Source organism: Stegodyphus dumicola, chromosome 6, assembly GCF_044657685.1.
Source record: "Stegodyphus dumicola isolate Sdum_Otavi_A_Nest chromosome 6, ASM4465768v1".
Classification (NCBI taxonomy): Eukaryota; Metazoa; Arthropoda; class Arachnida; order Araneae; family Eresidae; genus Stegodyphus; species Stegodyphus dumicola.
The window spans coordinates 90,676,275-90,702,077 of record NC_140773.1 but is presented as its reverse complement, the minus strand read 5'-3'; the positions used below and the strand labels follow the sequence as shown (position 1 = coordinate 90,702,077).

Sequence of the window (25,803 nt, the reverse complement as noted above, 5' to 3'; positions counted from 1 at the left end):
CAGAAGATAAGAACAACATAATTGAATCATTTTTAAAGCAAAAAATGTACAATTTACAAACATATAAGAGTAAAGAAATTTAGATCATTGAGCCGGGTAACAGAGTGGATATATAAATATATTTATATATGTTTGGCGCGGCCGATTGCAACCAAAATACGAGGTGCACATCTACATGTTATAGTAGTCCTATATACAAAATTTCAACGCTCTGAGGCTACTCGTTTTTGAATTATGCGAGATACGTACGTACAGACGTCACGAAAAATTCTCTTCAGAATTCATTTTAAAGCAGTTTTATAATTTTTTTGGACGAAAAGAGACTTTTATTCTGTCCTTATGTACAGATATCATGCAAATACATCATTAAATTGCATTCGAAAGGATATTTTCATTGAAATATGCTGCCTGAAACTTTTCGCAATTACAATACTTCCTTTTTACTTCGTACAAGGAAGTAAAAAATGAAAGCTTAAAATGGATGTCCATAATACACTATGTCTATGCTGTAGTATGAGCATACTGTATGCGCATTATTTAGTATGTATTATTATTTAGTATGTGCATATACAGTAGAATACATATAGAGTACATATATTCCTTATCCGGAATGATCTATAATCTGGACGTCAAAGCTACAAACTTTATGCACATGCGTAAACACATTACATGTTTACTCATGCGCGTTTAATGCACGTGTTCGCTATGCATGCGTGTAAAGAGAAGTGATACTGTTTATAGAAGAGAGATGTTTTAAAGGAATATACATAAATTTATTACATATTAAGTGTTTTTATTGTTAAATTAAGAACTGTTAATGAACTTTATTGATTTCGATCAACCAGGTGCCTTCTCAAGATCACATGACTTCTCCTCTGACTGCCTCCACGCCAGCGTAGCACAAGACAAAGAACACCTTTTGTTCTTATTTTACATACTCATGAACTCGCATTTTGAACTTTCGCCTCGTGCGATGATGTACTAGAAGTACATCTTTGATTTCTTTTAATACCAAGCAAATGTTTAAATGGTTATAATTTTCAGGATACTGGTTAGAACTCTTTGTAGTTAATGCCAGCTGTAAAGATAAGATCCATAGAAGAAAGAATTAAAGAGAAAGCATTAGCACAAAAAACGAAACAACTTACATTGAAAGAAATGTTTAATAAAGTAAACAAACAAATATTCAGCTTTTTCTTTTTTGTAAATTTTGACACCCTTTAGATCACAATTGCTCTTCTTTTCATAAATTAAAATTTCATATTTTTAATTTTATAATTTCTGCATGCCATCTTACCAGATTTAAATTATTGATCTATAATCTGGAAAAACCAAAGTCCCAACGAGTCCGGATTAAAGACTTTGTACTGTATATAATAGTATTATAAAAGTCTGAAAAATCAATAAAATGACATCATTTATTATATATAAGATAATATAGATCCAAAAATTTCTAGCAAATGCTTTAATTTTAGACTGCAGTAAAAATGAGCAACTACCAACTAGTGAAATTATGTTTTATTCGATTAAATTATAGGTATCCGTGCTTAAATTTTTAATAATTCACTGAATATATTGATAATTAAAATTAATTATTAAATCAGTCCTTATTAAAATGATCACCACAACTTCTGACCACATTTCAGATTTGCAATTTACAGACTGGGTAATTAAATTGCCACTTTTAGTGATTAGGTGAGGTGATGGCACTATCTCAGGTAGTGGAGTGTTTATCAAGCAGGGGAATGACATGAGAATCCGTAGGAGAAACCCTGACTACTGCTCCGTTTTCCGTGCTGAATAGCTATTGAAGAGGCCTTGAATTTTTGTGTTAATGAGGGTGTCAAATACTGACATCGGGATTCTAAGAGATAACCAAAATTCTATTCAGCACCTGGCTGGATGGTGGAAACATGGTGACAGTATGACTGTTAATATTGTTCAACACTTGGGCTGCTTGAGTGCCCATATTAAGATTTTCTTCCAGTGAGTACCATCACATGTAGATGTTTATGGTAACGAGATTGCAGATCAACTAGCCAGAGAGGTCAGTCTTAAGAGTTCTACTGATGGTGGCTGTCTTTCTTTCTTGGAACTCGCCTCCTGAGTCAAATTAGAAATTAACTCTACCTGGAGCAAGGCCCCTATTCATGAGTCTTACAATTGTAATAGTCTTGGTGCTGTTATGATTGGGTCAAACAGCAGATGTGAACAGGCAGCTCTCGCTAGGTTCTGCAGTGCTCATCTTCATGCTCAGTGACATGTGTCTGGCCTTAAAGTTTAGCCCTTTTGCCTAAAATGCAACTTTACCCAAGCCACTCCTGCCCATGTCTTATCATGCATTTGTTTCCTGAAGAACAAACTGTACTCCAATCCAGATGTGGGTTTTCATTGTTTAAAAATCTACGGGTTTATGGACTTGACCACTTGACCTAGATGTTGCTGTCGATCAAGTGGGATAAGAACAACGGTGATTAAGTGCATTTTAGCAAGGAAATACAAATTTTAAAACATTCAAAAATCAATTACTCAGCATAACGAAATTCGATTTTTAGTTAATAGCGGTATTCATTCATAGAAAGTCTGTCCATGTAATTTAATTATCAATTTTTAAAATTAAAAACTGAGTAATCACATTTACTTAAATAAAATGGCAAGATGAAATTATATATTTTGCCTCATTAAACAAATATACCATAATAATCTGCCTTGTGCTTTGGGCTCTTACTGTTACTTTTGGTTATCATTTACAAAAATGATTGGGTAAACATTTATATAGAATCATTTAAAAGCATTTTTCAGACCTTTAACACTTCATTATGGTAAATACTAGGACTTAGTGACAAAATCTACTACAGAGCAATTTCCAGACTTCCACAGTAATCTAAATGCATTTTAGGACTTCTACAGTATTTAAAAACTCTATTATTTTTGCATTTTAAAACTATATGAAATATTTTAAATAAAACCTTAACAATTTTGAGAGAGAGTAATATGATATAACAATATGAAGTAAACTTTTAACCTTCAAAATTATCTGGTTCATTTTCAAAAGATAAGTCTTTAGGTTTCAGAACAGAGTGGTCTTCTAAATTTTCTAAAACATCATCAGGTAACTTTTTCTGTTGAATAGCCTGCTTCTGGAAAAGAAGGGAGGAAAAAAACTCTTACAACAAGGAAAGCTAAAGTAATTAATACAAGACATGATAATAATTTATTACAATTAAATAATGCAAGGCATTAATTATCATTATGTCTTACACTGTTAGAAACAAACATAATTCTGGAATTTAAATTTTTTTAAGATTTTGTTTTGAAATCAATGCTGAGGTTACCCACAATGGCAACACCTTTGTAGATTCTGCCTTGAAAGGAATGCTTTTGTTAAGGTTTTAATGGAATTTAGCTTTCAGCCACTTTGAACATCAGAGTGGCATAAAGTGGTATTTGATATCAGAGTGGCTCAAATATCAAATACTAAAGTCCATGAAATTCAAATAAAGCAAAATGTGGCACTTTTTCTTTGTTTTAAGTGTTTGAATTCAGTCTTGATATTTACAACTTATTTTATGTGATGGGAAATCATAAAATCCCATACAAGCCAGCCCATTTGGTTGCTAACAACTAAATCCAGAACAAAGTGCTCTGAAGTCTTGCCTATTCATTTATTTTGAAACTAAATATGAAGTGAAAAGTTACTGAAGTTTTAATCTGAATACTTAAAATTCTCTTAAATTAATAAGTAAACATATATAAGATAGTTATCTTATGCATAGTTATCTTATTATTCAATTTGACCTATATATAACACTGACCATGGAGAAAAGAACCTTAAGAAGAAATTATATAAGGAATTAGAAGTGCTACTAGGCAATTAAAAGTGAGAACGCATTATTATTTTATGCTATTATTTATGTTATTAAAGTTGGAAAATATTTGGCAAATTCGATTCTTAAAAGGGAAATAGGAAAAGTAATTAAAGTGTCAAAAATATAAATTCGGATAATGAAAATAAAAACTATTAACTCTTTCCGGAACGCTACCTTTTAAAGTCGGAGTTTTGATTTAAAAAAAAAAAAAAAAAAAAAAAAAAAAAAAAAAAAAAAAAGGTAGGCAGTCTAATTAGGCCTAGAGGAGTACACAAGTAAAATTTTGTGAAGATAGCACTTATCGCTTTAATTCTGTGGGTGTGCCCAAAGTGGCACACTGAATAGAGCTTCGAAAAGAGTGCTGAAACGAGCATTGTTGTCAATGAACTTACAGATGAGATGCGGAGAAACAAAGAATGCAGACTGTCAGTTGTCTTAGATTATCGGTGAGCCTGGTCTGGGCACACCTAGGGTTCGCTGTTTGATTTTAAGCAAAATTTCAAGGTAAAAATTTAAAACTAATATAGAATAAAGAAATTAGAATACAGCCAAAAAATAACATAGAAATTTCTTTGAAAAATGAGGGTCTTAAAAAACTAAACATGGCTAAAATATATGGACTGGTTTGTGTTGAGCTGCCATCTACTAGAAATAAAGAAGGTTCAAAGGTAGCCTATAGTAACCTATAAATCCTTTTTCATTCAATTTTTTTGTGCATACAGAAGGAAATTTTTAGATGTGCCGCAAAGGGTTAATCATCCTTTTTTCTAATACTTCAAATAGAATTTTTCTGCATTTGAAATATTAAACCTGGATAATTAATGAGTGCTGAATACACATTTCCTTCTTGCTGTCATTTCGAGATCCATACTACTGCTTCTTCTTCTTCTATGGTCAGACAGCCCATGAAGGGACCCTTGCCTTTCTCAGAAACGAATTCCAAGCTCTTCTATCCCTGACCATGGACATCCATTTGGTTATTTTTAAAATTCTCAAGTCTGTTTCCAAACAGTCGAGCCACTTAAGTTTAGGTCTCCCTCTTTTTTGGGTGCCGAATGGTCTGGCCGAGAAGATCTTTTTAGTTACTCAATTTTCATCATTCTGCACAGGTGTCCTGCCCATTTAATTATCTGAATCCTTATATTTCTTTCAAAGACAGAAATGATACTTTTAGCTTTTTCTGTCATTGCCCAAGTCTCAGCAGAGTATGTAAGAATGGGTTTGATTAAGTTTTCGTAAATTAAAATCTTCGTTTTTCTGCTAGTGAAGTTAGACTTTAAGTATTTTTTTAGACCAAAAGCCATCGGTTAGCATCTGTGACTCTATTAGGGATCTCGGGCATTAAATCATTGAGAGTATTAACTTCTGATCCTAAATGCTTACATTTGCTAACAGTTTCAAATTTGTAATTCCCAATTTCAAAATAAGTGCTGCTGTTATTACCACACGGCATGTATTTAGTTTTATTTTGATTGACTGCTAGATGCATTTTGCTGGCTGCAGCCTCTAGAGATGTAAAAGCCTCTCTAAGTGACTCAGGAGTGCATGCAACCATACCACTGCTAACTGTCCAAAAATGTTAAACAATATTTCGTTTTTATCTCAAAATGACATGAAACTACCCTGATGTGCCCCAAATACTTAAATGTAATACAAAAAACAATCTTAACTGAAACGCAAAATTTATACAAAGAACAATACTCATAAAATGAGATAACCTTGAAAAACTGTGCAGAAAAGATTCAAAAACATTATTCAAATTGATAATTTATTAAAAAGATGCAAATTAATCCTAAAACAAAATCTTTCATTAAATGAAGCTGAATTATAAGAAATTCTAAATTCTTAACTTGCTATTAAAGAAAGGAATATTTTTTCTATGAAAGACTATATATATATATATATTAAGACTATGTTTTCTTTTTAAATGGGTGCACACTTAGCGTTGCATATAGGGGAGCATGGTTACCTATTGTCTCAGGTAAAAAAATACGTAGGCATGGCTCTGCTTTGCATGTATATAAAACAAAAATTTATAAAATAAATTTAATAATGTATTCAGCAAAACCAACTCAAAGAACTGAAACTTCATCTTACTAGTAATAAGTTAAATACATCAATGCATGCAAACACACATTAAATTTTATGTTTAAATATATACACACTGAAGAGCCATTACATTATGACCAGCCTCCATCTATAACAATGGACTTGGGCTCAGCAACTGGGAACATCAATATCAGAAATGGCAAGTTTATTGGGCTGTTCATGTGCAATTGTTGTTAACACATGTTGAAAGTGGTGTATGGATAGTGAAACAACAATGCTGGGTAGCAGTGTGCCATCGAAGGTGCGGAGGAGATTGCTACATATTGTTCCCCATGACTGAAGGTCTACATCAGCCAAAATCACCACCAGTGGTGACCCAGAACAGTGTTTCTCAACACACTGTGCAGTGTACATTGCTGCGTATGCGCTTACACAGGCAGAGTGAGGCCGAAGTACGTCTCTGCCCTGATGGTATGTCATTGCCAGCTGCGTGTGCAATGGGACAAGAAAAATCGGAATTGGACATTAGAAGAATGGAAAAAAGTTGCATGGTGTGACGAGTCATATTTTCTGATCCATCACGTTGAGAGGCGTGTGCTAATACCCCAAATTCCAAACGGCACCCTGGCTCCCGGATGCTCAACTGGATGGATACAAGCCAGTGTGTGTGTGTGGGGGGGGTTATTATGGCATTGGCAATGTTCTCATGGAGTACATTAGGACCCATAATCACCATGGAACAATCCCTGATATCTGTGCACTACGTGAACATCGTTGCAGACAAGGTTCATCCAGTCATGACAACAGTATTTCAAGTTGGGGATGGTGTTTACCAACAGGATAATGCACTATGTCAATAAGGGTCAAATTGTCAGGGAATGGTTTGAGGAGCATACCAGTGACTTTCAAGTCATGTCTTAGCCTCTAAATTTACCTGACATTAATTCAATAGAGCATTTGTGGTTCCACTGGAAAACCAGATTAGTGCTGCCACACTACCCCCTCACAATGTGCAGGAACAGTTGGTGAGTGCTTGGCACCAGATACCTAACACTACATATCAGCATCTGATGGAGTCAATGCCATGCTGCGTGTTGGCAGTTTTGAGGGCTAAAGGTGGTCATCCATGTTATTAACAGAGTGGCCATAATGTAATTGCCCTTCGATGCATATATATATATATATATAGAGAGAGAGAGAGAGAGAGAGAGAGATACTTATGTATGTGTGTGTTGTGTGTAATACTAAGATATTTTGATGTGGTGTTAATTTAGAAGATGACACTGCATCATCTTCATTAGACATCATCTTAATCAGGCAGCTGTAGATACTTACAAATCTTTCTTATCTTTTTTGCATAATAAAGTTATACGAGGGCTATCCAGAAAGTAGATTACGTTTTGGAATAAAAAAATAAACAAAGTATAGGAAACAAATTTTATTATATACAGATGAAAGCCACACTCAAATACTACTTTTCTATATAGTCACCATACAAATTAAGGCATTTATCGTAGTGATGTACGAGCTTGGAAATTCCTTCGTCGAAAAATTCGGCCGCCTGCGCCTTCAACCACTTCGTTACTTCTTCTTGCAGCTGTGCGTCGTCATCAAAACGCTGCATAGCCAGCCACTTCTTCATTGCTGGGAATAGGTGGAAGTCGCTCGGTGCCAGGTCGGGACTGTACGGCGGATGAGGAAACAACTCCCACTTAAAAGATTCAAGAACTTTACGAGTGACATTTGCTGTGTGGGGCCGGGCGTTGTCGTGAATCAACAAGATCTTAGAGCTCAACATTCCTCTGCGCTTGTTTTGAATTGCTCTTCTGAGTTTTTGAAGAGTTTGGCAATACCTTTGAGAGTTTATTGTAGTGCCTCTTTCCAGGAAGTCCACCAAAATTACACCTTTTCTGTCCCAAAAAACAGTCGCCATCATCTTCCTTGCCGACATTGTTTGCATGCATTTCTTGGGTTTTTGGGGAGAATTTGTGTGCCCCCACTGCATTGATTGCAATTTCGTTTCACAGTTCACATGTTTCACCCATGTTTCGTCACCAGTAACGATGCGATCGAGTAAAGAGTCACCATCCTTATGGTAAGCGTCCAAAAAGTTCAACGCTGCAGCCATTCGCTGATTTTTGTGGTCCTCTGTCAAGATTTTTGGAATCCATCTTGCACAAAACTTGTGGTAACCAAGCTTTTCGCTGATGATTTCGTGCAACAAACTTCGCGAAATTTGTGGAAAACTCAAAGAAAGTTCCGTTATTGTGAAATTTCGATTTTCACGGACTTTAGCATCGACTTTTTCGAGAAGTTCGGCGGTCACTATGCTGGGTCTCCCACTTCAATCTTCGTCATGAACATTGGTTCGGCCATTTTGAAATCTTATGACCCACTGACGCACTCCACCTTCAGTGATAATGTTGTCCCCATACACTTCACGAAGCTGCCGATAGATTTCTATCGGTTTACAGTTTTTTGCAGTCAGAAACCTTATTACTGAGCGCACCTCGCAGCTCGCGGGATTTTCAATTAACGCAGACATTTCAAACCGTCACAGTATCTGAACGGAGCACAGCACGAACCTCTCACTAGCACGGCTAGATGCAGACTGAGCTGCGCAACGCTCTGACCCCAAGATGGCCGCGCTAGCCCCGCCCCTAGCGGACACAGACGGAAACGTAATCTACTTCCTGGATGGCCCTCGTATAAACATAAATATATAGTTTATGTTTAAAATTATATATTTACACTACATTTAAACAACATGTTTAAATGTAAATCTCTGTTAATACATAAAAACATATACATGTATTCATTGATAGCTGCATCACTTGTTTCACAATTATAAATTATGTTTAACATAATTACAGTTGACAATAGAAAAACAAGAGGTAGGAGCCCACTAATTACCAAGATTAAATTCAGAATGACATAGCCAGTTAATTTCACAATCGAGGGATATACGAGGGCTATCCAGAAAGTAGATTACGTTTTGGAATAAAAAAATAAACAAAGTATAGGAAACAAATTTTATTATATACAGATGAAAGCCACACTCAAATACTACTTTTCTACATAGTCACCATACAAATTAAGGCATTTATCGTAGCGATGTACGAGCTTGGAAATTCCTTCGTCGAAAAATTCGGCCGCCTGCGCCTTCAACCACTTCGTTACCTCTTCTTGCCTTCCATCTTGCACAAAACTTGTGGTAACCAAGCTTTTCGCTGATGATTTCGTGCAACAAACTTCGCGAAATTTGTGGAAAACTCAAAGAAAGTTCCGTTATTGTGAAATTTCGATTTTCACGGACTTTAGCATCGACTTTTTCGAGAAGTTCGGCGGTCACTATGCTGGGTCTCCCACTTCGATCTTCGTCGTGAACATTGGTTCGGCCATTTTGAAATCTTATGACCCACTGACGCACTCCACCTTCAGTGATAATGTTGTCCCCATACACTTCACGAAGCTGCCGATAGATTTCTATCGGTTTACAGTTTTTTGCAGTCAGAAACCTTATTACTGAGCGCACCTCGCAGCTCGCGGGATTTTCAATTAACGCAGACATTTCAAACCGTCACAGTATCTGAACGGAGCACAGCACGAACCTCTCACTAGCACGGCTAGATGCAGACTGAGCTGCGCAACGCTCTGACCCCAAGATGGCCGCGCTAGCCCCGCCCCTAGCGGACACAGACGGAAACGTAATCTACTTCCTGGATGGCCCTCGTATTACCTCCGTACTAGTATTTTTTTTTTATTATTATACATACATATCTGCATTTTCTACAGACTTGTTAACTATAATAATGTAGTTAGATTTTTTATTGTACAAGAAGATGAATCGAGGTATTGAAAATGTTTTTATATTTAACATGACATAAGTTATAAAAGGAAAGAGAGAACTGAATTTGCATGATGTACAGAATGATTAAATAGAAATAAAAAATGTAACTCAAACTTGCGGGATTAAAATAACTCAAGTATGGTTAATAATTTATCATTGTTTATTAGTATAAATTAAATAATATACCTTTTCTTCTTTTTGTAATAAATTTTTAGCCTGGATTTCTTTCCTCTTCCTTTTCCGTTCTTCTTTTTGAGTTTTTATTACTTCAGCAGTATGCTTTCTTAGTAACTTTGAGTTTTCAAGTGCGGATTTAAAAGATACCATTTCAGGAGCACCATCAGAGTCAGAAGATTCTCCTTTAGAATCATCTTCAGATGAAATATCATCATCACTACTATTACCTGCAAACAGTAGTTCATCCTCTGATGATGAAGGTAAAGATATTTTGTCTTCATTTTCAATTAATTTTTTACGAGTCATTCTGAAATTGACATGTTCTTCTTATTATTATATACTCGTCTTGTAATATCATAAATATTAAAATTTTAATACATTTTCTACCAATAATTATTATATTAGACAGAATGAAAAAATAAATCAAATACAAACATATTAATTTATAACTGAAAAACAATTCTGAGTTAGCCTATATTTAAGAATGCCCCTTGGATTATTACTAAGCTGTTTCATTTATGGTAACCTGAGTAGTTGAAAGCTATGGAAACCCTATTATGATGTAATTGTGCGATTGCAATGAATTTGACTGATGGGAAAAGATTTTTAAGGACTTTCTGTGTGTTGGATGTCGATTAGGAAGTACGTAGCTTATTTTGCGGTTTACACGGTAAAATGGCTGAATGTGGTAAGGCTAATTTAAGATTTCTGCATGATTTGGAGCAAAAGGGCAAAAAAGCATTAATTGACTGGTATGTAAATTAAGGTTTACTTAGTAGCCATTATACATGTCCTGTTTGTATGAAGGAAATGTGTATGGTTGAATGTAAAGATCATTCAGATGGCTTTGAATGGGTTTATCACAAGAAATGCCACTGACAGTCCTGTACAACAGAGAATATTTTTTACTCTTATTTTTGTGAATTTATGTGGCAAGATACAGAGTGCTTAGATGCTACAAGATGAATTTTCTTTTTTATGTTATTTCATTGTTTGATTTAAAATGTAGTTTATTGAGATTATGAGGATAAAGTCAAGGGCCACAATGTTGTGTTTGTGCAATCCACTTTTTTTTTTTTTAAGTGAAAATAGGTCGATGTGCACATGGATACTCAGTTTGTGCAATTCTTTGACTTTTTATTTTGGCTTTGTGTAGTGGCAATTTTTGTGCCCAAAATCACCATTACACAATGCCAAAATAACAAGTCAAAGAATTGCACTGTGTCCATGTACCTCCAAAAATCGCCATTTTTCGTCAAGGGACACCCCTAAATATATTTTTTCCCAATTCTGTATTCCAACAAAGATTGTTTAGTTAATTTTTAATTAGAGGTACATAACTGATGAAAAATTCATGTGGGCAAAATGTATGCTGGAAATTATAGTTACATGGTTATTTCTTATTAAGATGATGGTACAAATTTCATAGATTATAATTCAAAACTTTTTTGAAAAATTTATAAAAAATTATTCATAATGTGAAAGGAAGAATCAAATAAGTTCAATAAAAAAAGATAGAATAATAAATATATACCAAATTCAATTAACATTCAGGAGTTAAAATTTTGAGAGCTAATTTTTTAAAAATTTCTAGTGCGATTTTTACAAAACTTGGTAGCTTGGCGTAATTTGAGTCGTAGAATGGAAATATGGGAAAAAAAATTGTATGCTGTTTCAGAAAAGTCTGATTTTGTATCAAAATAGCTATATTAAAACAATGGTATAGATAAATCTAATACATATCCTAAGTCATGTTTTCGAGACATGAAAAATGCAAGTTGAATTTCATTAATTGGCCCAGTAGAATGGGAGATACAGATCTGCCCCTTTTTTTGTGTGTGTGCGCAGTCTACCTTGCAAATAAAGTTTGAAAATACAAATGTCTGAAAACAAATATAAAATGTTATATATTTATACTGAAGGTAAAACTATATTTGACGGTGCCCCTTGGTGATTTTTAGCAGTACATGGACACAGAGTTTATACAATTCTTTGATTAGTTATTTTAGCTTAGTTTAGCAGCGATTTTCGTGCCAAAAATCGCCGCTAAACAAGTCAAAGAAATGCACAAACTCAGTATCCATGTACACATCAACTTATTTTCACTTAAAAAAACATCACAGAATTGCACAAACTTGGCAGTGCGCACAAAAAATATATAATCTCAATAAACTGTGTTTTAAATCAAACAATGAAATAACATAAAATAAGCACTACACAAAGGAAATAGCCACCTACTTTATTTAGAAATTACTCAGTGTGTCTTCAGTCTGTGGCACACAAAATTCCTAAACAGCAACCCAAAACTTTCCTCAAACCATGTTCCCATTCTAATGAAATGCTTTATATGGTGACCATTTGAACCTCTCTTGCGGCAAATTCATTGAAAGTCATCTGAACGATCTTTACGTTCGACCATATGCATTTCCTTTTGTACAAACAGGACACTTATAACTACTACTAAGTAAACCTTCATGGCTAATCTTTGGAATATAGTAACAGGTACTTTGGCGACATTTTGGTAAGGCGATAAAGGTGACTAGCTAGGACTTTAGCAGTGTACATGAATACAGTCAAGAGTGTGTGCAATGCCATTTTTGTGCAATTCTGGGATGTTTTTTTTAACCCGGCATTACACGCGCTGGGTGTGTCATACCCAGGGTGGTTTCTTCCTATTTTCTACTAGAAAATTTACACAAAACGTAAAACAGAAGAAAAAGATAAAAGTCGAAACAGTTTTAAACATATATTTAAAATATTACTTACAATTATTCTGTAAATTTCCTGCAAATACATGCCATATGTTCCATACATACATATTTTTGACATTTTTCACAAATATATTTTGTTTTTCTGTTCTTTTTAGATCCACATTCAGCACATCTTTTAATTATTACTTTTGCCTTCTTAGCAGATGGTTGAGAGTCCTCATTCTTTACCAGTTTTACTCTCAAACTTTGCAGGAGCATTGTTTGCTGGCTTCTGATCTTTTTGTAGTCTTCGATTACTTTAAATCCCAAACTTTCAGAAAAGAACGTCGTGTTCGATTCTGAGTTGGTGGTTCCTCAGTGGATAGCAAATTAACGCATGCATTTATAGCAGCTACATTCAACATTGCATAAAATATCATTGCATAAATCATAGGCCATCGATTTGTTTTTTTTAGTTGTTGAATATGTTGCAGCCATTTCGTCGACAACGCCAACAGCTCCTTTCGTTATATTATAGAAAGTTATTATTTCGGGTTTCTTTGATTCTCCAGTAGTCTCGAAACATCGTCTATTGCATTATCGTTATGCATTGTTGAGAGCAGAAGAACATTTCTACTCTTCTTTGGTACATATGAAACAATAGTCGTTTCTTTCTGAAATTCAAACATGAAAGAGTAAACGTCCCTTTTTCTTGCACTCAAGAATATTGGAGGAATTTCTTTCTTATTTTTTCTCAATGTTCCAACAATTGTTACATTTTTTTTTTCAGGAGTTCTTGTGAAAGTGGATAAGAAGTGTACCAGTCATCCACTGTTAGATTTCTTCCTGAATTATACAGAGGATCCATCAATCTTTTTACGACACTACTGAAAGAATTATCTACTTGAAATGGACCTTTCGGCTGTTTACCGGCATATATTTCCATTTTCCAAGTATAGAACACTCTCGAATCGACGAGCACAAAAACTTTTATTCCATACTTTGATGGTTTCTTTGGCATGTATTGGCGAAATGGACATCACCCTCTAAAAGATTCTAATTTCTCATCTATGGTTACATACTCTCCAACGTTGTACATTTTTTGGTAGTTTTCTACAAAATTTTCGAAGAACTAACGTATCGTGGCCAGTTTGAATAATTCTTTTCTGCTCTGGCGAGTTTGTATATCATCAAATCGGATGCATCTCAATAAAAAATAAAAACGTGTTGATGACATGGTTGTACGGAATATTTCTATTCCAGTGCCGTTTGTTGCCCAAAGATCTCGTATATACACATGTGATGATTTATGCAAACCAACGAGATAAAGCAATCCAATAAATGCTTTAACTTCAGCCTCATTAGTTCCTTTTGCATCTCTTTCCCGTGAAAAATGCTCTCGAATCGATTCTATAAAACTGTTACTCCAATGCACTAACTTCTTTATCATATCAGAAGATATAAGGAGGTTCCAAGCATCCACAGGAGAAGTTACATTCTTTGAAACGGGTGTATTTCCTGGGAGTTTTGATATTATATTTTTCACAGAAATTCTAACATTAGCTTTGAATTTCTCTTTATTCCACTTCATTATGTTATCTCTTCCGATAAAATAATTATCTTCACTTGAATCTGAAACATCGTTTTCAGAATCAGATTCAATTTCTGTTGAAGAATCATGATCACTACAATATTCTTCGTCATCTGGCTCTTCAAAATCACTATCTTCCTCTATATTTTCTTCATTAGAAGAAACAGTATCCAGTAAATTTTTCAAATACCGCATTTCTTCGCCATAAGTGCGGTAACGCGCCATAACGAAAGAACGATTTAGATATGTCTGCCTGTACTGAGAACAGTTACAGAAATGTCGCTCTGGGTGTGAGATACCCAAGCCCCGCGATTTAAGTAGATCTATTTTTAGAATTCTTTCGCCGATTCTCCCCTTCCAAGTTTATGACCTTTGAGGCAGCTACACGAAAACTCGTTCATTTTTTAAAAAAGGTTGCGAAAAAGGAGTCACTGGGTGTCTCACACCCGATCAAACCCAGGTTAAGTGAAAATAGGTCGATGTGTACGTGGATGATAGCGTGTATATTCAATTCTTAAAAACGCGGCAAGCAGTGGGCGATTCGGCACTTTCTTTCAATTTCGCACCTAATCTTCGTCATAATTAAGCACTTTTGTTCCATAAAAGTTCTAGCGTAAGCGTAATTCGGCTAGCAGATTGTGAGAAAAAAATGTTGAGTAAAAAAAAAACATGCCTTTACTTCATGAAAACAAAATGGCGTCCAAACAAAAACTAGCAGGTTGCTGTAGCAGGGTTGGTCGCCAAATTTTTGCCAAGTTACCATAATCCAAAGATTAGCCACCTTCATTTACACACCAGTTAAGTAATGCTTCTCTCCCCCCCATTCATTCCAAATCCTATAGAAATTTCAAATTAATCTTACCACATTCAGCCATTTTATAGTGTAAACCACAAAATAAGCAACTTCCTAACCAACATCCAACACACAAACAAGACCTTACAAATCCTTTTCCATCAGCCAAATTCACGCGACCAACTACGTCATAATAGGGTTTTCATAACATTCAACTACTCAGTTTACCATAAATGAAACAACTTGGCGATAATCCAACGTTCAGCCTTTACTCAGGTTTCCATAAATGAAACAACAACTTGGCAAGGGCACTAGCCATACTGAATTTTGAAACAGCAATACTGCAATGAGATACTTAGGATGATCATACTTTAAATAGAAAAAAAAAAAAAAAAAAAAAAAAAAAAAAATGGACATCAAAAAGTACTTTTATGATATAAATGTATTCAGCTTTTATTCGATCACCTTACAGTACCTCCAAACACCCACTTCCCTTCTCCGTGCTTTCCACAGTGATACTTTCTTTTTCCAAACTTACTTTCACCAATTTCAACCACACTTCTGGGCCCTCCAAATATGTCATTCTCTTGTAAGCACATTTCCACACCCAACCCTCAGCAAAACATCTTCTAATTTACTACACTGTGGTCAGCCACAAGCAACTCATCCATAATACACTAATTCATGCATTTCTGACTGCACAAACATGCTAGCTAAAGGATCAGACTCGCAGGTCCTTTGAAAAACCAAGAGCCTTTCTCACACACCTTGTCACCTCATGCTTGGAAGGCATGACACCACCACTCATATAATTCTGTTGCGGCTCTTCTTTCAATTAAATTCACACTATTTCTGCACTTATGACATTCTTACACATTCAAAATCAAACCATAATTCCTGAACCATTCCATTACACACCTTTCACCCTTATCTTGCAATCAATTCAAATAAATAAAATCCATAAATTCAACACCAGCACACAATTATCCACGATGAGGACAGTGAAATGACGAATATTCAAAAAGCTCAATTAAATACTATAAATGGTAACCCTAAAACCTAACAGTTTTCACAGGTTAGCATAAATTCAATAAAAATATGAGATTGCTTGGATTTGGCACCACTTGGCGACTTGCTGCTCCACTTTGGCCAATTAATTCTCTAGTGAAGTTTTCTTGCATTACATTTTGATTTTTTTATACCTTATCATAAATCTTTTCACATTCCAGAACTTAATTTGGCATCACAAGCTTTCATTGTCTCAATGCTTAGCCGAGATATGACTTTTGGCTACAATCTGTCAATAACAGAAAATAGTATTTTTTATCAGGTACTATAGTTCCTAAGTTTCTGAAAAGAACAAACATTCAAATATTGTAAAAAATCTTGGTTGATCTTTACAATATGGTAACTGGTAGCTTGGCGACATTTTGGAGGCGATAAAGGTTACTACCTGGGACTTTGGTAATAATGTGAGCAGTACTCAGTTCCGATTACGCATTACTTTGTGTGAGGGAAATGAGAGATCATGGGATATGTCATGTGATATTAATGGACGAATTACGGTTCTTTAATCGGAAAAGGGGGGAAATCGGGAAAAAATCTGGAAATTTTGTATTTGGCTTTATTCTGGTACCTTGCTGTGAAATATAAGTATGATTTTAAAGATCCTGAAACAGAAAGAAGAAAAGTTTATCGGACACGTAATCAAGATTCTGAAGAAGATTAGGTAAATTAGTATTTTTAATTATTTGAGGATATTATTTTTATGCATTGTTCTAAATGTAAGGTGGAAGTAAAGGAATTTGGTATTATTGGGAAAATTGTTATTAGCAATGATTTAGTTTAAAGTAATTAGGATTGTAAGGTAACTTTTATTAATTTAATGTATGTGCTCATTAATATTTTAAGTAGTGTTTTTGAATTTAATTATATTTTAATGAAATGATAGTTATTTTGTGAATTTTATGTTTGTAGGAATTTGGTATACGTTTTAGTTGAAGTAAACGTGCATGGAAATTTAAATATCTGACACTAAGTATTTGTAATGGTTGCGGTATGAATTCGTTGGTGACGTTTATAATATAATAGATGATTTAGAGGTAAAAGTTTTTGGATATTTTATTTATTTTATATGTGGAAATGTTCATATTTGGAAAGGGTAAATACTTTTTCGTGATCAGGTAATTTCATATATGTTCTTTTTACCGGGTTTAAAGATTGAGAAAATTAAATTGTCATGTATTTTAGTGAAATTTTTCTAATTTATGAGAAAAAAGCAGTGTACATGGATATAGTGAAGAGTCTGCGCAATGCCATTTTTGTGCAATTCTGGGATGTTTTTTTAAGTAAAAATAAGTCGGCGTGTACATGGTTTATGTGTATGTGTTATTTTGAAAAACGCGTAAGGAGTATGGTATTGTGCACTTTTTCCCAATTTTGCAGTGAATATTTGTCATGATTAAGCAGTTTTGTTAGATAAAATTTCTAGCATAAGTGTAATTCAGCTAGTAGATTGTTGGAAGAAGTGTTCAGTAGATAAAAAGAAAACATGTCTTTACTTCGTGAAGACAAAATGGCGGCGGGAAAAAAAAATAGAGGGTTGCTGTAGAAGAGTTGGTCGCCAAATTTTCGCCAAAAAAACGCCAAGTTACCATAATGTAAAGATCAACCAAAATCTTGACAATCTAAAATCTTCTGCTCATTTCAGATAAATTCTGCACTCACTTATCATGTATAGGTTTGTTCTCTTTATTCTATGCATTCAACTACTTCACAATATTAAAAATTCTTTGAATACCATAAATATCTATACTAATCAAACAATGCAACTCCACAGTTATTTTCGTACATATGATAAAGGATTACAGTTTATGAACATTAATTTATGTTTCCTTAGTAAAATCATATTTGCAGTTTCTATAAAAATGGAATAAAGTTGTCATTTTTATCAAGGTCACGGAAAGCTGAAAAATGCAGGGGGAAAAAAAAGCGGGGGGGGGAACAACCTATTTAAATAACAAACTTATTTAAACCATTTAACAAAGTTGGCGATGTTTACATTACCGGGTTCTTTGCGGAAGTGCTTCCAAAACGAAACGTCTGGTCAGCCCTATCTAAAGTAACTTCATAATAATTGCATACAATTCCACAGCAAAACGGCATTTTTCAGAATTCCAGCCTCATGCCCTAAAACTCCCAATTCCAGTACAACGTTACATTTTATTGCCCAAATGATTCACATCATGACGTAAACGACTAATTCTTTCTTCTGTCTTAGTCTGCTAACTAGAATTTACATGCACTAAAAATCACGTTTACAAAGTATCACGTTTACGGCTCGCCTCAGTGTCAATGAAACGCGAGCTTGGCGAGTAAAAATGGAACGGCGCCAACGGGTTCGCTCCCGAAGCGCCAACGGGTTCTCTGCGGATGAAAACCCCTTTCTTCTTGTAAAGGACAATAGCTTTTCATGTACTGAAGATTATATTAAACAGATGAATAATTTGCATACCTGCCCGCAATGACAGATACTGCATACTGAAAGCAACGTTATTTATTTGTAATTACTAATAACGAAAATTACAGTTAGATTTATTTCAAATCAGCATTTAATTCAAATAAATACTAAAAGAAATTTTCAACATACGTTAAGTTCAAAATAACTTCAACTGATAAAATCCCAGCAGACAATTACTTCACCTTCACACAGTAAACAACAAATACTATTAACGCAAAATACACGTGAATCGCGGAAATATCAAAACAAATGTAACATTTGCTTCACTTCATTTCAAGCATGTAATCTAACTGGGCAGGAGGTTAGAATGCCCAAGGAGGTTAGAATAGAAGGAGGGACCGTTCGCGGTTTCCTCCACAATCGGGGAATGAAACTTCGCCCAACAAGCGGCGTCCATGTTTGTGACTTCAAAACATTGCATTACGGCAGTGATATGTACGTGTTTCTAACCTGTTCCGTGCATTTATTTTCCAGTAAAAATATGTTAAATTTATAATGAAATCCCTCGCTATTGTTGAATTTTTGTTTTACAGTAATAAAGATGATATCCATAATTTGCTATGCACAGCAAATTATTAAGAAATAGTTCGAAATCTAAATGCATGCGCATAACATTAAAGCCTTTAAAAAATGATGTTTCTGCATATTTCACGGATTTGCTTAGGTTAGAAAATAAATCTTAATAAAATAAAACAGATTTATGTGAATTCATTGATTTCAGTTTATGCGCATTTCATATTTATTAATCTCGAAACTGCCTTTAATTAAGTTGAATTACAGAAATACACAGAAATATAAGTTTTTGGATACATCTTTCCACATGTTCAATTGTGTAAATATTTTACTTAATTTTATCACTATACTGCTCAGAAATTTGCAAGTTTATGCAAAAAATTTTTAACAACAGAACAGTTTATCTTAACCTAAGAAAATGAATAATAATTAATATATAAAGAAAAGCATTGCTTTATTTAACACCTTTACAATTAATAAAAATAGTAACAATTGATTTCTTACTTTTCATGAAAGTTATAAAACGAATTAACTAAAACGTTCAAATTATAAAATTTAAATCCTACCATATAGCATTGTACCTTAAGGAACGAAGATACCAGCTATAAACAGAAACATTAAAATGTATTTAATATATTTTGATTATAGTTATATTAAATAACCTATTTTAAGTCCTTTTTTCCCATCTGGAAAGAAAACCACATGACATTGTGATATTTTTTGACATAGTTGTCATATTACACAAAAAAAGAAAATTAATACTTACGTGTGAAAAATAATGGGCCGGAATTTTTTTCGAGAATCTAAATGTGCATCCATATGCAATACAAGTTAACATGCTTCAAAAAGAAAAGAAAAAAATGTTGCAATGACAGACTTCCTTGCACAAGTCACGGTGATAACAGGAAGATGGCCGCCAAGCTTCACCGTTTGAGTTGAACCTTCCCTCCTTCTATTCTAACCTCCTTGGATATGCCAAAGCTTTGAGCAGCTTATAAGCACGGGCGGCTAAAACCAGCACCCCCTGGATTCAAGCGTATTTTTCTTTCCTTCCTAGGAAACACAACCCGCGACTAAATTTGGCGATTTACGAGGTCTTGGCGAAATTGTGTGACTAGCGCATGCGCAGAGGTGGACGAACTATTGTGTTGATATGTCGTATTTTGTAGCGTGGTACTTGATCGCCGATATTTCGTAATGGTGGTTTATATGTACTTGTGAATGTGTCAAACATAATTACTGAAGCAGTGGGGGTATTAAATACAGAAAAAGACTGTTCATTTTTCAACAGAGTGTATTTATGGTGCTTTTTTTTTATGGCTTGACTACGTGTCGAGCTATTGGCAGTTACTAACACTGCATATAATTAGCGTGGTCGCATTACAATAAAGATAAATATTAGGTATACACGGAAAAATAAACCCTTCAGCTCAAGGAGGTTCTCCTTGCTTCAGCTGAGCATCAGCTCATGATATGATAGCAATGTAGGTAGGAGTGCTTTTTTTCGGTTTATGGAATGCTGGAGTTGTACGTAGCATGTCTCAGCACCTGTGTTATTACATCTTTCGGATAAGGTCCGGAGAACAGCCTTAACGCCAAAACGGGGAGAAACAGCTTATTATGGTAGACCACTTGATGGTTGTCATCCGATGACGTACTTCTTCTAGGAGGACTGCGTGATACTTTTTCCCTGCTAAGGGATTATCTGTAGCAGAAGATCGGGATAGGTATTCGCAAAATATTAGTATGTTTGCTGTTTGCTTATCAAGCACACACTATTAAATTAGAAATAGCACATAATGGAATAAAATATTGATAATATATATAAAAATAAGTGTCTTGCACCTGTAAATATTTATTTAATGCTTTATTTTCTGTTTTCATTTGCTTTGTTATGCTTCCCTGTACTCATCGATGTTCAAACATGGTTTATTGTATAGCTTTTTAGTATTTATTTTATGCGCATTGATTGCAAGTAATCTATAAACATTTTCTTGTAATTTCTTTCTTGCAATGTGTGCTTTCATATCGTAGTGCAATAAAATAAGTCAATGTGTGCTTTCATATCATATTCATAGTTATATACAGTAATCTGAATTCAGAGGAACTTTAAATTTGCCTATAGGGTGGCAGTTTTACTTCACAGTTGCTAAAAATATCTGGCTTAAACAGACCTAAGTTATCAGACTAAACATATTTGCAGTATATTTGTTCTGGGACACTTGTAGCCTCAGTCTGATATTTAGTTTATAGCACATTTAATATTTTTGGTATTTATTGTACGAATTAGAAATAGTAATAACTTTTTAGAAATATGTATGCGATAAATTTGTGTGCTGTTAGACATGGTAATGCTCTCAAGTCTTAATTGTTCAAAATTCAACAAAATGCAATGGTATTGTATTTCATTTTTTAACCCACCGGGCGGCTCGCATTCAAATCTATTTACGTCTCGAAAACTGCAGTAAAAATTAAACATGTTTACAATTTTTTTTTCATTTAGAGTGAACCAAAATTGTCCTGAAAACGGCCTTTGTTAGATTTTCTTCCCCCTCCTTGTAGGGCGATCAACAAGTCGTTTCACTTAAGTGATGGTTTCCTACTGTCCTTTGATTACCGCCTAGAGGCGATTAAGCAGATGGGCTGCTTTTGCCCCTTACGGAGGAAGGAACACGTTTTGTGTCCATGCTTTGGTTAGACGAAAAAAGATATTTTTTTCTGGAAATCCAAAACAGAAAAGGAAGTTTTGTATTGCCTTGTTACTAATTTTGTGCATATTTCTAATCTTAATTGCTTATCAGAGCCGTGCCAAGATATTTTTTCATCTGAGGCAGAAAGGTCAATGCGCGTCCATATAAATATAAAAATAGCTACACTTGTATTAAGCAAAAGTAATTGTATTAAATCAAAATGTCATAACTCTTATAGCATAATTATACCATAATTCTTGAAGTATTTTTTAATCGTAGTTTTATAAATTCAAAGAATAATGTAGCCAATTATTTATAATTTTCAAATGAAAACGTTAAAAAATTCGTTTTTGATAAATAAGAAATAACACTGAAATGCATATTGCATTAATTTCCAGGTTTTCTTGCAAATTTGTTTTGGTTTGTTTTATTGATTTAAGTTTGACGAAGCCTATTTCCCCTAATAATTAAAGTAATTTTCGAATTCGTATAGCCAATTTGGCCTCTCTTCTAGTGATTCACATGCCTGATCCTTTTCCCGGCTTTGTAGCTTATTAAGTATAAATGTTATTGATTTTTATTGCGTTTCGGTATTTTAATGTACGTTTATAGAATGTTAATTTGTTTTTATATGCATATTTCAGTAATATAATCTTACGACTAGTGAGACAGTGTAGTTTAACTAATTTTCTGCTTTTGATTCATGTTATCGAGCTTTAACGCTAAGAAAAAAATTTATAAGAGGCTTAAAATACCTAATTCCTATTGAAAGCTACATGTAATTGATAATTAAATTACTATTAAAATAATAAACACATGCTCAGTGTCAGTCATTTCGACATAATGTTTGTAATTCATTTTACCACAAATTTATTTCGTTTATCTTGTTTCATATTTATAAAAGGGGAGTTTACCTTTATCGCATTTATTGGTTGATAGAAGTTATGAAATATTGAATATTTTGAAACAAATTTCAGTCATAATAACCTTATTAAAAATTTTCTACTTATAGACAAGATGTCACAGATACCTCTCAGTTTCCGAACTAAATTACATGGTACTGAAATTCGATGCATTTTCATATGATTATTTTTGACAGAAAGAGTTACCTTACGTAAATCACAAAAGAACATTGTTTTAATTCTTAATTAAATATAGCACTTGTATTAAATTGCTAAAATTCATTGTTAGGAAAATCTCGCTCTAAAAATTAGACACTTTTACCTTTCAAAGTGCAATTTTTGTGGTTTTCTCTGTGCATAATGTGGGGCCGAGTAAGTTTTTCTTAGAATGTCCTCCCTTTAGGCAGATAGCTCTCGCGTGCTTTGAAGGAAAAATAAAACAAACCAAAACAAAAGCTTCAAAATTGGTGTTTAACATTTTTTTGGGTTCAAATACGCAAATTACTTAGAGATCTCAATTCACATTATCAAATTTATTATTTAAATAAATAAAAGCAAGCTGAGGATTTCCATTTAACCAAGCAGGGACAGGAACATGCCAATGTAAAATTTAATATTAGGCCAAAAAGAAACGCTTTGACGTAGATTTTGGATAAAACTTAATCAAATTCGCAGGTAGTCAGAGACAGGCCTTTCTTCAGTAGAGAAAAAAAAATGTTTCTGAAGTATTTGTGTATTTATTACATAAATGTTTTAATGCTTTCATAGCACTGCTAATCGATAAAATTTATTTGATGAAAAGTAGGAAGTTTGCTTTTAAAATTCCGATTTTTCAACCGTTTTCAGTGACATAGGTGGCATCGAAAAACACATCTGGCCAGGAGGCAGATTAATGGCTGAAAAATTCTTAGAATTTAAAGAGGCATCGAACAAGAAAATTTAGGGATGGCGAAATTATAAGAATTTGGCACTTGACAACGGCAAAAGTTTTAGAATGTAGAGAGCTATAGAATTTAGGCAGGGTAAAATATTTTAAATTTATAGAACATCGGTCAGTAGAATTAAGATCCCACAGCGATTGCACTGAGAAACAAATCGACCTGCTTCTCGATTATGCGGATGGACGCAGATTAACTTCCGAAAGCTCAGTGAAGCAAGAGCTATACATAATGCAGCTATTTACGATTTCTGCTATAATAAACTGAAATTTAACACTATATATCAGTTTGCGAAAACATGATGATACTTTTGAGAAATTTTCTTTAATTCCCCAGTACACTAAAAAAAAAAAAAAAAAAAAAAAAAAAAAAAAAACTACTACAATACATTATATAATGATATTACTAACAAAATGATGCCGATGACGCATTTAATTTTTATCTTTTTATTAATCTAAATAAATATGTCATTGAGTTTTCCATAACTTATAGTTTCGCAAATTAAAAATGTTCAATAATATAATATGCGATTATGATATTGTACTATTCAAGGCAAAGCACACGAGGGTTATCTGCCTAAATGGAGGGATGCCTTCGTGGAGGAGTTTCTAAGGGAAACTGGCTCGTATACACGTTACACATGGGGAAATAGGGAAAACCACGAAAACGACCATGCAGCCAGCCCGTTCGGGATTCGAACCTCGGACCGAACTACCAGTGTTCAGCGTCTTTACCGCTCGGCCGCTGCTGGGTAATATATGATTATGAAAGCTGTGTAAAAGAAGAAAAATTCTTGCACATTCGTCAGGCAGCATACGATGGGCACCTGCTTGAGGAAAAGGATGCGTTTGTAGATGACTTTTTCAGAGAAACTGGTTTGATATATTCAACCTAAAATTCACCAAAATACCAAGCAACGAACGCATTCGCCGGAATTCAAACTTAGGCAAAACTATCAGTGTTCAGTTGCAAAAGAGAGTTAACAACATAAACAGGCAACATGTCTGAAATTAGTATTTATTGCATCCAACAGTGATATGATTTTCTGATATAATTTAATGGAATATCACTGTAAAAGAATGGGAATCTTTTTTTTTTTTTCCTTTTGTAATGAGATTTTTTTCCGCTTTGTTTTCAACATTTGGTTGAAATGCAAATTAAATAAATATTTACAAATGCAGAATATTGGATAGTTATTGATGATTTCGAGATTCAGTTTCTGAAATCCATTTCATGTGTCATTTCCTTGAAAAGGTGATACTGAAACCAACTTTCGAGGAGTAAAATGATTACTAGAAAAGAGTTTCCGATTTCTTTCATTCTTTTATTCCCATTATAAATTTATCTCGTAGTTCTTAGAACATTCTTCTATCCGTAAGTGATGATTTGCTTTCCGAGAAAATTTTCTGAAAGGAATAAATTACTTAGTCTTCAAACCATGGGAAAATCTTGCCATCGCCGGTACTTAATTCCCTTCGTTTACTGAGATAACCTCCTTTGTTATAAGTATGGTACTTGTTTTCTGATTTTTACTGAATTTGCATGCTCAAAGCTATCTAAATAAAGAAACGTTATTGTGAATATCAGGGTATGAGTACATATATGAAAGGGTTATATATTTTTCAGAATTTCCCTATGAGCTGTTTATTCTTACGGCAGGAAGAGGAAAAAGCTTGCATACATCGCCATTCCCGGAAACTAGACAGTACCGAAAACATTACTAGACAGTCCGGTTTATCAAACAATAGAGTTTATCTGATTCCTAGTTGTAAAAGCTGACAGTTATAAATTGTTATGTTCATGGCGACCTTCAGAAGGCATCAAATTACTTCAAAATTTCCGCTGCTATAAATTTTCAGACTGCAATTTTGTTCCTTTAAATTTTCGAAAATACCTATTTTTTAAGTATTTTTCGGTACTTATATTAATATTGATACAAATAATATAGAAAGCACCAAACGTAGCTATGATGTATTTCAATTTGTCCTTAGTATTTTCTCACATATAGTATTAACACTTTGTCTACACGTTTCTAATGTTTCACCATAGTAAGCCTTCTCTTTCCGAATGTATTCAGTTCCTTTTCGCTTTCGTTTTCTGCTTCTTTTTTTTTTTTTTTAATTTTATTTATTTATTTATTTAATGTTACCATATCCTGAGTTTTACTCTAGCTATTAGCTAGAGTAGCTACTAGGTAGCATTCATTATAGTACATTCACTA

The 25,803-nt window shown here is 34.0% G+C and overlaps 1 protein-coding gene across 4 annotated transcripts in view; it reads right to left on the bottom strand.

Annotated features, from left to right (window-relative positions):
* The window catches only part of LOC118197681 (uncharacterized), a 47,722-nt gene extending 28,897 nt beyond the window's left edge, over positions 1 to 18,825 (bottom strand). The window contains exons 1-3 of one of the 4 annotated variants that reach the window (XM_035369216.2): positions 18,669 to 18,825; positions 9,955 to 10,252; positions 3,026 to 3,140 (exon numbers count right to left, since the gene is read on the bottom strand). In XM_035369216.2, coding sequence (XP_035225107.1) covers positions 3,026 to 3,140; positions 9,955 to 10,251 — 412 coding nt within the window. In that variant the 5' untranslated portion in view covers position 10,252; positions 18,669 to 18,825. Of the gene's footprint in view, positions 1 to 3,025; positions 3,141 to 9,954; positions 10,253 to 18,080; positions 18,390 to 18,668 lie in introns of those variants that run through there. The other 3 variants (XM_035369214.2, XM_035369213.2, XM_035369217.2) reach the window with 3 other exon arrangements.
* Positions 18,826 to 25,803: the final 6,978 nt, after the last annotated feature.